Genomic DNA, 16,481 nt, shown 5'->3' on the forward strand with positions numbered 1-16,481 from the left:
TCTTAACCACTGGACCACCAGGTAAGTCCAACTGCCTCTTTATTTGAAATACTTATAAATCAAAAGTTTCCAACTTCTTGTACATGTTGAAAACTTTCAATAAAGATCTCTTGGGTACAAAATATGGTCCTGGTGACTCAAAATTAATTCTACGAACATTATTATAAAGTCATACTTATTTTGAAAGTCTAAAGTTTTTTTTTTTTTTTTTTTTTTTGTACGCGGGCCTCTCACTGTTGTGGCCTCTCCCGTTGCGGAGCACAGGCTCCGGACGCGCAGGCTCAGCGGCCATGGCTCATGGGCCCAGCCGTTCCGCGGCCTGTGGGATCCTCCCGGACCGGGGCACGAACCCGTGTCCCCTGCATCGGCAGGCGGACTCTCAACCACTGCGCCACCAGGGAAGCCCGAAAGTTCTTTTTTTAAATGGCAAAAACACAAAACAAAACAAGCCACCACTATGTTGAAATTTTTTATTTTGCTGAAATGTACAAACAATATAACAGTCCACATTCTATGCTTTCTAAACATTTAACCACTGATGATTTCCGTAAGATGCTGTTGTTCTTCACAGTTCAGATGTTTGATCTTCTGTGAAAGCCCAACATGCCTTCCTTTCTACCCACCAGATTAGTCTTTTTCAGAAGTCTTGCCGTATGTTTTCTTTGTTTGCCTCTCCATGTTGCTGCTTCATTTGAAAGAGTTCATTTTCTAATTGTACAATAGTCCTTTCAATCTCATAATTCTTACTGACCAGGGATACCCAACTAGAAAAGAAAAAAGGGGGGGAAATTACTTAATGTGAACTTTCCCTTATAAGATTTTTATAGTATATATATTTTCAGCCAGGGTCATAACACTAACCTTCACTTTTAGCTTTACATTTTCAAAAACTGAGGTGTAATTAGGCGGGAAAGTGAGTAAAGGGTGTATAGGACCTCTCTATTACTTCTTAAAATTGCATGTGAACCTACAATTATCTCAAAATAAAAAGTTTAATTTAAAAAAGAACAAATTAGAAAGAGTTGAAGAGATATGAAAGAGTGATTGAAGTTGGTATTTAATTGGATTAACAAAAAAGGAGAGAAAATAGGGCAGAGGCAATAAAGAAAAATGATGAAGAAATTTCTACAACTGCTAAGATAAAATTCCATAGATTCAAGGAATCTTCCCCTTCCCCCAGAAAAAATCTCTAGGACAAATGAAAAGAAACACACATGTACATGTAGATTGTATTAGTTTGAAGAACAGTGTGGAAAGATGCATAATAGACTGATAACATGGGGTACTCAGAGGACGAGGGGAAGGTGGAACAAGGACAATGATGTGGGTGATGGAGGCAGGGAGGTTAGGGAAAGAGCAAATCAAAAAAGAAAAGAAATGATAAAAAAATCATGACTATATTCAGAGATTTGTGCAAACTTATTTGAATACATGAAGAACAACATTAAAAAATACATATAAACAAAGGGAAAAAACCCCTGAGACACATAAAATTATCAAGAAAGTATGGAATCTCCCTCCTGCAAGAGTTAAAAAATAGACTTTTTTCCTTTTAAAAGGAGAATATAGGCAAAATCCTATTCAGAGCAGAAGTACTGGACAGGAAGCAGGGTGCTCTAAGATCAGAATAAATTAGCAGTGGTTCAGTTTTTGTTTATAACTCTCATTTCCTTCCGAGCCCATACTTCAGAAAGAGGAAGAGGCGGTGAAGAGTGGGATTCAGAAAACAGCATTTCTTTGACACCTGTGGCACCCCATTTGAATACTGTTTGAATTATATTGTTGAACCTTGATCTTAAAATGTGCTAAGCAATTTAAAAGGTGATGGGATTGTAGATACTCACGTTGACTCCATTTCTCTTAATTTAGATCCAGCTGTGAGTTGCATGTTCTTTCGCTGCCAGTTTAAGTCTTGAATATGTTTCCTGTAAAAAAAATTATTTATACAACCCACCTACATTCTAAAGTAAAACTAAAATCAGCAGAAAAATCTATAACTAATATATCTTTAATCCTTTGAGAAGAACAGATATATATATGTGTATATATATACACATATATAGTCATAGACTAATTCCAGGAAATAACTTACTTTTTTTTTTAAACTTTCTTCTCATTATTTTTCAATTACAAATTTCATAAAACATGCTCATGGTGAAGAATTAAATACACACACACAAGCATGCACACAAACAGATTAAAAATCCAAAGTCCCTCCTCCCATGTGCTTCTCCTTCTCCCTGATAACTTTTGTTCAGTTTTTGGTGAGTGTCTTTCCAGATTCTTTCCTGTATATGTATGTGCATGTATAGATTAGGGTGTTTTGTTTGCTTGTGTTTTTAACATAAATCAGATTATACATGTTATTCTACAACCTTTTCCCCTTCTAAAAGTACCTTTTCAATGTCTGCAGACTTGCAAACTGCAAATGACCTGGTAATGTTTTCAGACCTCTGGTCTATTTCTCCTCAACTCAGGTAGGGCAAACCCAATACTAGACACTGGACAGAGTGGATCATCAATTATTTACTGTCATATGACTATAGTGCAATGGTTCCTTTTTCTTCTCATTCTATTTATTAAGATTCACCTCAACTTTATTCTAAAATAAGAAGAAAAACAATTTACCTTAACTTCTGGAGCTCTTTCTGTGCATGTTCAATCATATGAACTAGATTTCTAAAAAAGAAAAAGAAAATCAGATTAATGTACATTAAAATCACGTAGTACCAACTAAAAGTGTACTATCTAGTTGACACAAGGTCAAGTTTTTCTGCTAAAAATAGTTAATATTAGTTGAGCTCTCTGTGTCAAACACCATGTTAGACACTCTATAAAACTAATTTAATTCTCGTAAGAATTCTTTGAGGTAGGTATGATTATCCCTATTTCACATGTTAGGACACTATACTCAGAAAGATTAAGTAACTTGGTCAAGGTAACATGGTTAAGTGTCAGAGGTGAATTCTACTTCAGGTCTTTTAAACTCTTGAGCCTAAGCCATTTACTGATATTTGAAAAGATACACGCACCCCAGTGTTCACAGCAGCACTATTTACAATAGCCAAAACATGGAAGCAACCCAAATGTCCATCAACAGATGACTGTATTAAGATATGGTGCATATATACACACATACAATGGAATATTACTCAGTCATAAAAAAGAAATACTGACATATGCAGCAATGTGGATGGCCCTAGAGAATATTATGCTTAGTGACATAAACAAATTGGACAGAGACAAATATTGTACGATGTCACTTATATGCAGAATCTAAAAAATAATACAAATGAAAATTCATGCAAAACAGAAACAGACTCACAGATATAGAAAACAAACTTGTGGTTAGCAAAGGTGAGAGAGAAGGGGAGTAGGGACAAATTACGGATATGGGATTAACAGATACAAACTACTATATGTAAAATAGATAAGCAACAAGGATATACTGTATAGCACAGGGAATTATACCCATTATCTTGTAATAACCTACAGTATAATCTGCAAAAATACTAAATCATTATGCTGTATACCTCAAACTAACATAAAAATCAACTATACTTCAATAACCCCCACCCCCATCCCCTAATCTCACCCTTTTATAATGGTCCTAATCCTTAATGTCCCTTTCTTTGGATCTCTGTAGTTTATGGACCACAACACACAATGCAGCACTTGCCCCCATACTGCCAAAAATGAACTACTAGTTATCTGGCCTAGAATATCTTGCCTCCTCAACTAGATAAAGCTTCCTGAGGACAAAGATCACATTTTTCCCCTTTGTGAAATACACATTTTTGGGATTGATTTGTTCTCAAATTTCTTAATCATCCCAACCCCATTTTCCCTTTATTCTCCTTGCAACATATTCACAATAGAAACTGAATTGTTTGTTCTGCAGTTTCTTAAATTCGGAATTTTGTCCAAAGATCCTTATGTGGCCAATAGAAATTTAAACATGATTCTGAAAACTTGAGAAAAGGTATTTATTATTTTGTGATTTTTGCTTTACTGTTTCAGGAATCATACTCTAACAAATAGTTTTATGCACAGTTGTGAAGTTCAGTGGGCTTTTCTCCTTAAACTGTTAATAGAAACTCGGGATTTTGGGGCTCAAAGGAGCCACGGAGATCATCTGACCACTGAGTTTTACAAGTTGGAAACTGAACCCTAAATAGATAACAAAACCTAAAGCTAAAGCTAGTTATATGGAACAGAAACAGAAGCTAGTGGCACTTTTGTTTCTGGTGTTAATTCTCTACTTACAGTCAATTCTCATCATTTGCAGATTCTGTATATGTGAATTTGCCTACTCACTCAAATTTATGTGTAACCCCCAAATCAACACCTGCAGTGTTTTGTGATCATTCATGGACATGCTCAGAGTGGCAAAAAATTTTAGTTGCTGGGCACGCACATTTCCAGCTGCACTGGAACAAGGAGATACTCCACCTTCTTGTTTCAGGTCTCATGCAGGGATGACCAAAGGATAGAGTTTGATTTCCAACTCTGGCAAGTTACTTAATACTTCTGAACTTTATCTTCTCTTTTATAAAATAAAGAAAATACAGAATCTGCCAGGATGAGCTGTTTTAAAGGATTTAAGATTATAATCTATCTGAGATGTGTATATATACATATGTACATATTTCTCCCAGGAGAAATGGTTCAGTATTTGTTAATTCAGTATTCAAGACCACTTTATAAAGCACAACATGCAATAATGAGAGCTAACTGTATAAGCAACCCCCCACATTAAGGATTACATTCTACCAAGCTACGATTTGTAAATCAGACCTCAGAACTCATTATTGCGACATTACACAACAAATGTGTTAGGTTTACATCCCCTTAAACTTTGAGATGGGTCTCAAAGCCTTTCATATGGGTTGTAGTTCTAGGACATGACCCCAAGTGAAAGTCCAGCTATATTATTTTTATCCCACTTCTCCTACTCTACTTCCCACATTAAAAAAACAGACTGGTGAGTGGTCTTAGCACTGCAGGGTCGGGGGCAGAGGGGGTGCAGGGCCTGTGCCTCGGTCCCCTGCCTTCATTCGCTCTGGGGTCACCACTGGCAGTGCCATAAAGGAGCCAGGCGCCGTCCAGAGAGTCAAATCTCCACCCAGCATGGGGCACGTTTCTCCTCCAGCTGTAAACACGGTATTTCTTAAGTAAATATTTAATACACTCCCTCAGAAAGGCAGCCATGGGGGCACGAACCACACGTGGGTGAAAGAATTCCATTCTCTTGTCCCAGTGCCTCTGGGATGAGAAGGTGCTAAGGCCTGCGACCTTAGTCCCGGTGCCCAGGAGGGGGTCAGATGGAGCTGGTCTCCAAGGAAGAGACTGCATCCTCCCAGCTGGAGGTAAGAGGCAGGACCTGCTGGGGAGGAGGTGGCCGAGAGTGCACCTGTCTGCAGCACAGCCCTGTCCTCAGCAGAAGCTGCTAGTGAGCACCCTGTGGTGGCTGGGGGTCACATGCCTGGCTGCAGCTCTTAGGAAAGGATGGGGCAAAGACCGGGGAGTTCATCCTCCTACGAGGCTATCTGTGGGGGGGGGGGGGGGTGAGAGTTTAAGTGGCAGATGAACACCGAGAGGGAGAAAGAAGCCTTGTACTGCCAACTGAGCCAGGCGGTCGGGCGGAGAGGGCAACGGAATAAGGCACTATGATCTGTCTTGCTGATTCCTCTCACTGAGGGGGATGGAGCTCAGATCTGTAGGGCTGAGGCCCAGATCCTCCCTCCAAAGGCTATCCTTTTCACAGATCCCAGGAGACAAGAATAACTGACTGCTATTTTAAGGGTTGGAAACTCCTAGAACTTGGACAGGACTAACAAATTGGTGGCGCTGAGATGATGGCAGACACCCTGGCGGCTGCCAGGCCCGAGACCCAGGTAAAAGGCAGGAAGAGACGACAAGGCTGACGCCAGTGGGAAGAGGTGAAGAGTGGCTAAGGGAGAGGACGGCTACCTGGGCCTAACTGAGGCTAGTGTGCCGACTGGGCAGAGCCAGCCTTGACTCCGGGCTGACTTCCACCCGGCTGCTGGGTGTCCAAGGTGGATGAAGTGGAGAACAGGGGAGGGAGAAGAGAGACAGGCACTTGGGGCTAACAAGCTGGGCCTCAGGAGCTAGGGAAGGAGGTCCTGCCACCAAGCAAGGACGGGCTTGATGGCAGGACCTGTGGAGGCTGGCTGCCCCGACTGAGGCTGCCCACCTCACCCAAAAGGTATGGCCACCTGTGACCTACAGCTCCAAGATCTTAGTCAGAGCTAAGAGACCTGGGGAGGGCGGAAGGGAAGGATAAGCAAAAGGTAAATAACCTGTTAGGCTTGAACCCTCACTAGGACTTCAGAGTGTGGGCTGCGGCCAGGGACAAGTGAGGGTGCCAAGTCCGGGGACTGTTTTTCCCACGTGCTCATGGACAGACGGACAGTTGCCCCCGAGGGAAGGCGGGGAGGTGGGGCAGAGAAGGGGTGCACACTGCAGTCAGGGGATGTGCTCTCCCAGCTGCAGCTCAGAGTAGACTCTAGGTTGTCTGAGAAGTCAGAGGGAAGAGACAAGAGACAGGTGATGACAAAGAATTTCAGCTGAGGCAGGGGAGGGAGGGGCCTGGTCACCTCCTGCTGCCCTGCTGGATCCTGCTAACCACAGCTAGCCATCTGCCCAGGAGGAGGAAGAGGACTTGAGAAAAGGCGGAAAGAATGTGAGCAAACATACTGCTGAGTTTGCAAGTCTGGGCTGATGCTGTGCTGGTCTCTCCTCAACTCCCAGGGCCGAAGGGCTGCGGCTCTCGGGGGAAGCCCTCCTTGGTCACATACCAACTTAAATGCCCTCCAACATCTCCCCTATCCATCCTATGCTGGTTTAGAGAAAACAAACAAAACAACTAAACACAAAAGAAGAATTCCTTTTCCCTTCCTTGCTTTGCTGTAATGGGGTTAGAAGCCAGGTGAGGGGCAACAGGGACAGCTCTCCTTCTCCTGCCAAGGGGAGAGGACACCCCACTTCAGAAGCCCAGGAGTAGGGAGGTTGCGAGAGTTGTTGGAGAGCGGAAGAAAGGCTACAGACAGACACTGGAGGTGGGATCACAGGGTCACAGCCAACAAGCCCACAGGCACCTAATGGGCATGGTCCACCCCGTCAGCCAGGTCCATCCTTTCCCATCAGACACATTTACACTGAGGGTAGACCCTAACAGTTAAGTCCTTGCAGTGAGGGAGATGATGGTTGACATTGTCACCATATGTGACACCATGAGGCCGGCACACAGGGCACACCCCTCACTGTGAGGAAATGACAGTGGCAGCCGGTTCAGGACACCCTGTTCTTATGGCAATGGTCACAACTGGGTCTTGGGGACTCAGGCGGTGTCTGATGACCTGGACATCTGGCGGGTACATCTGGGAAGACGACGATGCAGGAGGCAGGAAGTGATGGGTGCCAAGCTCACAGAAGTGACAGATGCCCGCCGAACCCAGCTGTGTCCCAGGCAGAGGTTTGGCACAGTTTTTTCTGGGAATCATCCTCTGGGAGGAAGATCACTAACAGAAAGGTAGGCTTGAAAGCTGGGGTGGGCTGGCCGTTCAAACACCAGGCAGTACGAGATGATCACCCACTGTCCCTTTCCCCCTCAGAACTCCTGGTTTTAAAGGGCAGTAGAAGGAATGGATTCCCTCTGTAAGTCCTGGTGTGGCCCTGGGCTTCCAACTGCTTAAAGAGGACAAACCCAAAATACGGATCTTCTTTCTCGAGTTCTCCTGGCCAAGCCCTGGTTCTCCCCTTTCAGGTGGTTCTTGGCCTCTATCATCTCCAAGGCCCAAGGGCCAGCCAGGAGCAGGCCACCAGGGAGTCCAGCAGTTCCTGCACCTGGTGGGGAGGCAGCACAGAGGCCTCATTCTGGCTTCATGCCCCCCATTCCAGAAGAAATCCCCAAATTCTCCATGGAGGGGCAGGCCTTCTCTGGGGATGTGAGGTGGTATAAGCAGAACTAAGAGATGGGTAAAAGAAAGAAGACAGGAAAAATAAAGGACAAAAACAAAATAGCTCCCTAACCCCTTATTAAAATTAAAAATGAAATTTATACATATGTTTTGTCCATTTTGAGTTTCTTTAAAGAAACTGGTGCCTGTCCACAGCATAGCTTCCTGTTCTTCTGAAGTCTTAATCGTTTAAATGTTTTTTAAAAAGCAGGGGAAAGGAGGACAAAAAATAAAAAAATTAAGCAAAACTAAAAGGAGGGGGAAAACCCAAACAAAAGCTTCACATTGCTGGAGATCCAGCTGTTGGGAGATTGCCAACCGGCCAAGCCACCGCCTGTACCCTCTGCCGTCCTCTGTGTGAGACATGATGAGACTGTGGGTCCCGAGGATCAACCTAGTTTAAAAACACCCAAGATGCTTTGCCCTGAATTTTAAGCAGCACATGTGACCCACTACTGGGCATATACCCTGAGAAAACCATAATTCAAAAAGAGTCATGTACCAAAATGTTCATTGCAGCTCTATTTACAATAGCCAGGACATGGAAACAACCTAAGTGTCCACCATCGGATGAATGGATAAAGATGTGGCACATATATACAATGGAATATTACTCAGCCATAAAAGGAAATGAAATTGAGCTAGTTGTAATGAGGTGGATGGACCTAGAGTCTGTCATACAGAGTGAATAAGTCAGAAATAGAAAGACAAATACCATATGCTAACATATATATATGGAATTTAAGAAAAAAAAATGTCATGAAGAACCTAAGGGTAAGACGGGAATAAAGACACAGACTTACTAGAGAATGGACTTGAGGATATGGGGAGGGGGAAGGGTAAGCTGTGACAAAGTGAGAGAGGGGCATGGACATATATACACTACCAAACGTAAAATAGATAGCTAGTGGGAAGCAGCCGCATAGCACAGGGAGATCAGCTCGGTGCTTTGTGACCACCTAGAGGGGTGGGATAGGGAGGGTGGGAGGGAGGGAGACGCAAGAGGGAAGAGATATGGGAACATATGTATATGTAAAACTGATTCACTTTGTTATAAAGCAGAAACTAACACACCATTGTAAAGCAATTATACTCCAATAAAGATGTAAAAAAAAAAAAGACAATTATTTATCAAAATGACCACAAAAAAATACTTAGCATATTGGTAATATGTTATTAGCAATGTTCTAAATCACCTATTTGAGTGGTGGGTTCTTGCATGTTTGTTATATTATTAAACTGATAAATTGAGGGTAAAATACCTTACCACAAGTGTGATGATCTTGGAATACAACCAGCGATTCCAAAATACATAGCATAGTCCAAGAGTCTAAACTGATCCAGTTAAGGACACAGATCCTAAGAGGTTCCAAATCCTCAGGTCCAGGCCCAAGTCCAGGCCCTTCCTAGCCTAGCTCTGACTCTCCAGCCCCGCGGAATTGCTGATTTCTCTTCCCCTGGTTCTCCCTCCCAGGCTGCAGCCCCCTCTCTCCAGTCCCTTAATCACTAAGATCATGAGTTCTGCTTCCTGGTTTTCCATAGGCACTTCCAGGCCTCTACCTGCTGCCAAGGGAAGGTGCTGGATGTCCCTGGTACCCATCCATCTGTATCTCCTTGACCCTTTCCTAGGGAGGGAGCCCCTAACAGGACAGCGTGTGGGTTTTGAGGTTTAAAAAAAAGCTGGGTTTGAATCCCAGCAATAATTTACTTGTTATGTGATCTTGGATAAGTCTTTTAGTCTCTCTGAGTTTCAGTGTCTTCATCTTCAAAATAGGAACAATAAAACTTAGGGAAAAAAAAAGATGTGGCACATATATACAATGGAATATTACTCAGCCATAAAAAGAAACAAAACTGAGTGAGTTATTTGTAGTGAGGTGGATGGACATAGAGTCTGTCATACAGAGTGAAGTAAGTCAGAAAGAGAAAAACAAATACCGTATGCTAACACATATATATGGAATCTAAGAAAAAAAAAAAAAAAGGTCATGAAGGACCTAGGGGTAAGACGGGAATAGACACAGACCTACTAGAGAATGGACTTGAGGATATGGGGAGGGGGAAGGGTAAGCTGTGACAAAATGAGAGAGTGGCATGGACATATATACACTACCAAACGTAAGACAGCTAGTGGGAAGCAGCCGCATAGCACAGGGAGATCAGTTCGGTGCTTTGTGACCACCTAGAGGGGTGGGATAGGGAGGGTGGGAGGGAGGGAGACGCAAGAGGGAAGAGATATGGGAACATATGTATATGTATAACTGATTCACTTTGTTATAAAGCAGAAAGTAACACACCATTGTAAAGCAATTATACTCCAATAAAGATGTTAAAAAAAAAAAAGACTAAAGGTGGCATGGGTTTAAAAAAAAAAAAAAGAAACAAAAAAGGCTTCTTACTCATTATACACTTTCCAGGCATTGCATCCATGCTGTGACATTAGTTCCAGATTCTCAATTCGAACCGCTTGATGCTCTAACTGGGCCATAGAATTGTTTACGCATTCTTGCCATGCAGTAATGTCATTTTTCTGACCCGAGGAAGGGGCTGGAAGTTCATATCTGAAATTAAACAACAATGAAATAAAACCACATATTACTCCAAACCTTTCTTTCTCCTCCCAACAGAATGCCTCATGGGTCTATGCACACTGTAAAAACTACAGAAGACTGAAGATAAGATGCAGACCTTGCAATAATAAGAAATCTATTTATCCTAAGAAACAATCAATTTACAAATAAGATTTAGCATCATTATACACAGTAACAAAAAACTGTTCACTTCAATGAACAATTCAATAAGCTACACTGTGCATTCATATAACATACTGTTATATTAGCTATTAAATGTTATTAAAGAATAGTTAAAACATTAAGATGTTTGTAATACATTAAGGGAAAAAAGGATAGAAAAAAATATGCACCTACATCCATCCACCCTCCCACCCACGTACCTACACCCCTCTAGAGAAAAAATGGCAAAGGGATATAATAATTTTTACATTTTGAACTCAGCCTTTTCTCTGTCTTCATAATACCCAGTCCTTCAACACTGCCAACAGAGCCAGCAACATACACGCTTCATAAATCTCAGCTCATTACTGAGTTACTACAAACTAACTTCTAATTTCCATTTTGTTATTTTTACTAGGTATTGTAAAAACTCCAAATCATTCCTATGAAAAATTGAGGGATATGCAACTGGGATTAAGAAGTGATAAACCATTTTGTTTAAAAACAAAAAAAACCAAAAAACAAGCTTTACACATGCATCATGAATGCAGCATTTTGGGAACTTCTAATTATAACCCACAGTAAGAAATATTTTACACTGTGATCCAGTACACAGATACACACAGCTGAACAGAAGTTTCACAAAACAAAACTTACCTTTACATGCAATGTGTTCTGATATTTTCTATCCTACTTCCTTAAAAAAGTGCTGTGGTGTCTTAATAAACTTAATTCACAATCTACTGCTTAAAGGATCATGACCTACTTATGGGTTCAAAATATACTGTTATGAAAGAGTTACTATCATGAAAATCTTTAGAGCAGAAGCACCTGGAAACAGGAGAACTGAGGAGTCCTAGGAGTTTTCCTGCCTTTATCATTCAAGCCAGATAGGAAATGGAGCACAAGAAAAGAAAAAATCTGGTCTTTCGGTTCTATAGACTCAAATCCCTCTTTTAATCTGTACATATGCTGAGAGGATAACCCTATTGTTCATGTGGCCCTCTCTGCTCTGCCACATTAGTTACTGGTTCTCATAATTTCATAGTCTTCTTAGAGCTGAAGGGGACCTCAGATGTTAAGCAACCCAATTCTCCAATTTAGTGGAAGTAACAAAAGGGTGTTTTGTTTTTTTTCCTGAAACAGTTTTGTAGTAAAGTGGTATGGGAAGGGAGACAGTAGAACCAAAGTCAAACTATGAAGGTACTCTGAGTTTACTAATGTTGCCTGTGTAAGAGCAAAGCACTACATGTCTAATCAGGAAAGTTTCCTCGGGAATTCTTAAACATGAACTTAGTTACAATTTACCATTCCCCTGTTATTGGATTTTAAAATAGTTTGCTTTTTTTTTTTTTTTTGCGGTACGCGGGCCTCTCACTGTTGTGGCCTCTCCCCCGTTGCGGAGCACAGGCTCCAGACACACAGGCTCAGCAGCCATGGCTCACGGGCCCAGCCGCTCCACGGCATGTGGGATCTTCCGGGACTGGGGCACGAACCCGTGTTCCCTGCATCGGCAGGCGGACTCTCAACCACTGCGCCACCAGGGAAGCCCTAGTTTGCATTTTTAAATAATGGTGCAAAGAATATTTTTGAACATTAACACAAGATTATATGAACCACTATTTTAACTATTACACGAAAAAACATAAATGCATAAAAACAGACAAGAATTTTTTCTTTTGCACATTTTAACATGGCTACAGCAGTTTTACTAATAAATTAAAATTAAACAATGATTTGAGGCCAGCTGAACCCAGAAATAGGACTTACCGTTTCATACTGAGCAATTCAATTGGTTGTCGAGCAGCCAATCTTTCAAATTCATTTCTCATTATGTCTGTCTGATGTGTAAATTGAAGAAAGAATTATTTCCAAAATCATATCAACAAACTGTATTACTATCCATTATTAACGGATCATTTCCCTTCCCCCCAGGTCTTCTCTGCAGTCAGTGCTCTCTAGAATCTGGAGAAGTGCACAGGCACACACACACTTCATATGTAAAGGGGCCCTCTGAGAAAAGGATTAATCCTAAATCAGTGGTTCTCATTCCAGCACACATTTAGAATCAAATAGGAGTTTCAAAAACAATTCCAATACAATTCACATTATCACTCCTCTCCCCCACTACAGGACGTGATTATAACTTTTGCTTTTAACTCACCAGTTGATCGTAAAGTCAAGCCAGTGTTGAGAACTATGGATCTAAGTATTCACTGGGGGCATGGGAAGAGAGAAGAGGACTTGGGACATAAAATAATTTGCTTTAGCGCTATGAGCCTAAACCTATACTTTCTTTTTGATCCTGGCTGCTCTTTTCACTTTACTCTTTGCAAAGGAGTAACAGCGGAAGGGACAAAAGGACCTGGTTCTGCTGTTTGCTCTAACAATTTTACTATTTTTTTAAAAATGTGAGGTAGCTCTACCTCTTTAAGTCCAGTGTTTTGGTCAACATCCTATTCCATTTAGACTAAAGAGAAGGCAAAAAAGACCTTCCAGAGGTCACATTCCTTGCTTAAAAATTGTGCATTAAGCATGTCTTCATTGGAGAAAGCCTTTTTTTGGACTATTGCTGAGTTTCACACAACTCTAAGAAAATGTGGTTACTTAGTTTCCTGCAGAAGCTAAGGCATTCTAGCTAGAAGGCTATGCACAGTGACAGAGTAAAAACTAACAATTAGGTAAGACAGAAACTACAAAAATATAGTACAAGCCAGTCTTCAGCCACATAACATCACATGGCTAGTAAGTGACAGATATGGCATTTTAACTCAACTCTCTTCAAAGAATGAGCCAATGCTCACAGGGCTAAGTCATAAGAAGAACTCCAGGCATGAATTGCACACATTAAGCATTCATTATACTGCCTTAGGCACTCTTCATACATTCAGTGATAAATATCTGGGTTCCTATTGTGTGCCAAACACTGTTTTAGGTGATGAAAATACAGTGCTGAAGTAGACAAAAGAGATCCCTGCTCATAGAGCATTCTCATTCTCAGCTTAGACAGGCTTTCCTCAGCCATCCTATCTAAAGCAGCCACCCAGTCACTCTATATCACATCATTACTTTAATTCTCTGTATAGCTTTATCAATAATTTGATATTTTCTGATTTATCTGTCTCCACACTCTAGAACTTAAACTCCTGTTCCCCAATAACTCGAATAGAATCGATTTTCAGAAATAGTTGTTAAATGAATTAATGAAAGAGCAGTTCAAAGGCAGTTTGAGGAGTGCTTAAGGTCTTGGGCAAATTAGTTAGCCTAAGCTGCAGTTTTCCCATCTAAAAAATTGGGATAAGCATACAGTTATATAGTTCACAGAGCTGTTTTTAGGACTGAGACAGTGAACCCAGTACACTATTAGCTTCTACTATTAGAAAGCGTTAACTAATCAGTATACTAATTATAAAGACAGGAAACATAGGTTGTATCTAAAAGAGGTAAAAAGAAAACTGGCTCAAGTATTTAAAAGTTTGTGACTGAATGCAGTTATCTAAAACTTTCGGAAATCAAGCTAATAAGTACCCATTACTGTCCTTAGTTCTTAATGTGATAACATCTATATTTGGGCAACATCATTTACAAAAAGCATGGGAAAACAGCATGCCATAGGAACACCTCTCTCCTACTTAAAATTTAACCAATATTTTTTTTCATGTTACCTCAATAGGAAATCCTGCGTTTTAATAACAGAATTCTTTCATAAATAAATGGTTAACTGTAATGGGGGAAAAAACGGATCATGTATGTACTAAAATGCCTAACAGAATCCATTAACTTAGAAATGATATTTTACATTTCATTCAGCTAATTAGACCCTAAATAGTATTTTGGGTGCACCTCTAGGCTAAATATCTAAATGGTTTGATATGGTTCACTTAGATATGATTTATCTCTACAGTCATTCACGTCCACCCAGTACTTTTGATACAAAGGCCGCCCTCCAGTGGTTCTCAGAGGCTTAGGTAATTAGGCTTTTGTAAATATATTTAAAAACCCTAGATCACTTGTTTTACAGTAGTCCTTAATTAGAGAGAAGAGGATCCCTTTGAGAATTTACGCAATAAACCTATCTCGGAAAAACGTAACACTAACTTTTGCATTGTTAGGTCAGTTCGCGGAGCCCCAGAAAGTCCTTCCGTGGATCTCAGAATAAGAACCCCGGGGAAGGCTTATCTGTGTAGCTATTTTCAACTGACTGACAATACCTATACAACAGGGTAAGTAGTAGCTAAGCAAGTAACAGTTAAAGCTGGAATTTAAAATTGACTTCTACGTGGCGAAGCCTCTCGATCCAAGGATTCACAGGATCCTGGTTCATACGCTAGGCTCAAAAACATCAATCACACTCACTTCAAAAGCGGAATAATCCGGGGCTGTCAGGTAGCTCAGGTAGTTCTTGGTAGGTCGGTATCTGCGTGTTTCCTCCTCCACCAATGCCGCAGCCTAAGAACGAGAACAGGGGCCAGGGTAGAAGCAGCAAGTTGTTAAGCGATTCTTCCAGCACTAAGGGCCAGCGAGCGCTGAGTCAGTTACACAGACACCCCGAACTTACCGCTTCCCGCACACCAGGCGCTTCATAACCTTGGTCAAAATACGGCAGCGCATCCACCACTACCTCTCCGGCCACCAAACCCGTACCCGCCATTCTTAGGTTCGCCGGAATTTTCCGAGTCTGCGCGGGTTCAGGTTCACTTAAATAGTCCTGCGCCCGACGCTAACGTAATGACGTCGCCTGCGCATCAGCTTTGGCGCCTGCTAAGTTAATTCTGAGGGCGCGCTCGCTAGAAATTGCCCGGCCATTTTGTTTTGGTCGGACTTGACGTCACGTCGTGGTTTCCCCTAGTCAGAGGTACATCTCAACTTCCTGTCCCTGCGTGCTCTACCGTTTTGCCTCCGACTGGCAGCAAAGTGGAGAGGAGTTGGGACTTTTGGTTTCTTCCAGGACGCTGATATCTGGGTGGGGAATCCTTTAAAACTTTTGGAGGGAAATGGCTGCAGGATTTGGCGGGGAGAAAGATACTGGTTTCCCACCTCGGCTTTACTCTCCTAACCTTCCACCTTCCGTTAAACTTCTCTCCCTTTGCACTTCCTTGCTGTACCCCCACCATTCTGCGTTCTCGGCGCCCCGAGGGTCTTTGCACTAAGTGCAGTTCTTTCACAGATTCTGGAAGTGGGCGCTAGTCTCCAGTTAAAATTGCGAAGCTTTAGACTCTGCGTAACAAAACGAACCTGATCTCGCCCCCAGGGCGAGATAACTGCCCGCTAATCCCATCTTTTAAAAAGACTGTGATTTCGCATTCAGGGCGTGTATAAAATCCAACCATTTTGCCTTTAGAACTTCTGGTAATAGAATAGTTTCTCATTGCCTCCGACCACTCCTGCTACTGCTGGTGCCCAGTCTCTGGTCCCTGGCTTCCAGTTCCTTTTGACTAAGCAGGGAAAGACCAAATAAGGTAGTCGGACTATATACCGTGCCCGGTGTGCAAATCTAGACCCCGACTTTGCCAAGAGCCTGGAAATGTTGGCCACGGTAATTAAGCTTGGTTACTCTTGGATCGATTATCTTTTACCTACAGTTAGATAAATGTGCTAGCTATAGATTTAAGTGAAGTAAAATATCTTTACAGCTTAAGCAATTTTATTTCAAATTCTCCAGGAGATCCATGGAATTTTTTGTGTTTGTTTATTCATTAAAAGATCTATAAACATTTTATACAAATTTTCAGCGATTATTTTACAAATGTGTCCAGAATTTGTAATA

General features: G+C 41.7%; 1 protein-coding gene across 1 annotated transcript; it reads right to left on the minus strand.

Annotated features, from left to right (window-relative positions):
• Nucleotides 1–456: 456 nt before the first annotated feature.
• Nucleotides 457–15,387, minus strand: BCAS2 (BCAS2 pre-mRNA processing factor). The gene is made up of 7 exons (XM_079698654.1): nt 15,273–15,387; nt 15,071–15,163; nt 12,485–12,555; nt 10,382–10,543; nt 2,629–2,679; nt 1,845–1,925; nt 457–764 (listed from the first exon to the last, which is right to left on the minus strand). Exons 1-7 carry the CDS (start codon nt 15,363–15,365, stop codon nt 638–640), a joined length of 678 nt encoding a protein of 225 aa, XP_079554780.1. The 5' UTR covers nt 15,366–15,387; the 3' UTR covers nt 457–637.
• Between the last annotated feature and the right edge of the window lie 1,094 nt (nt 15,388–16,481).

The sequence above is a fragment of the Hyperoodon ampullatus genome (genome assembly GCF_949752795.1).
Source record: "Hyperoodon ampullatus genome assembly, chromosome: 2".
Taxonomy (NCBI): Eukaryota; Metazoa; Chordata; class Mammalia; order Artiodactyla; family Ziphiidae; genus Hyperoodon; species Hyperoodon ampullatus.

Coding starts and splice junctions, on each gene's coding strand:
- BCAS2 (XM_079698654.1), bottom strand. CDS start 15,365: ATGGCGGGTACGGGTTTGGTGGCCGGAGAGGTAGTGGTGGATGCGCTG. Junction 1,926..2,628: donor AAAGAGCTCCAGAAGTTAAG/GTAAATTGTTTT, acceptor TTTTTTTTACAG/GAAACATATTCAAGACTTAA. Junction 765..1,844: donor TTAAGAGAAATGGAGTCAAC/GTGAGTATCTAC, acceptor TTTCTTTTCTAG/TTGGGTATCCCTGGTCAGTA.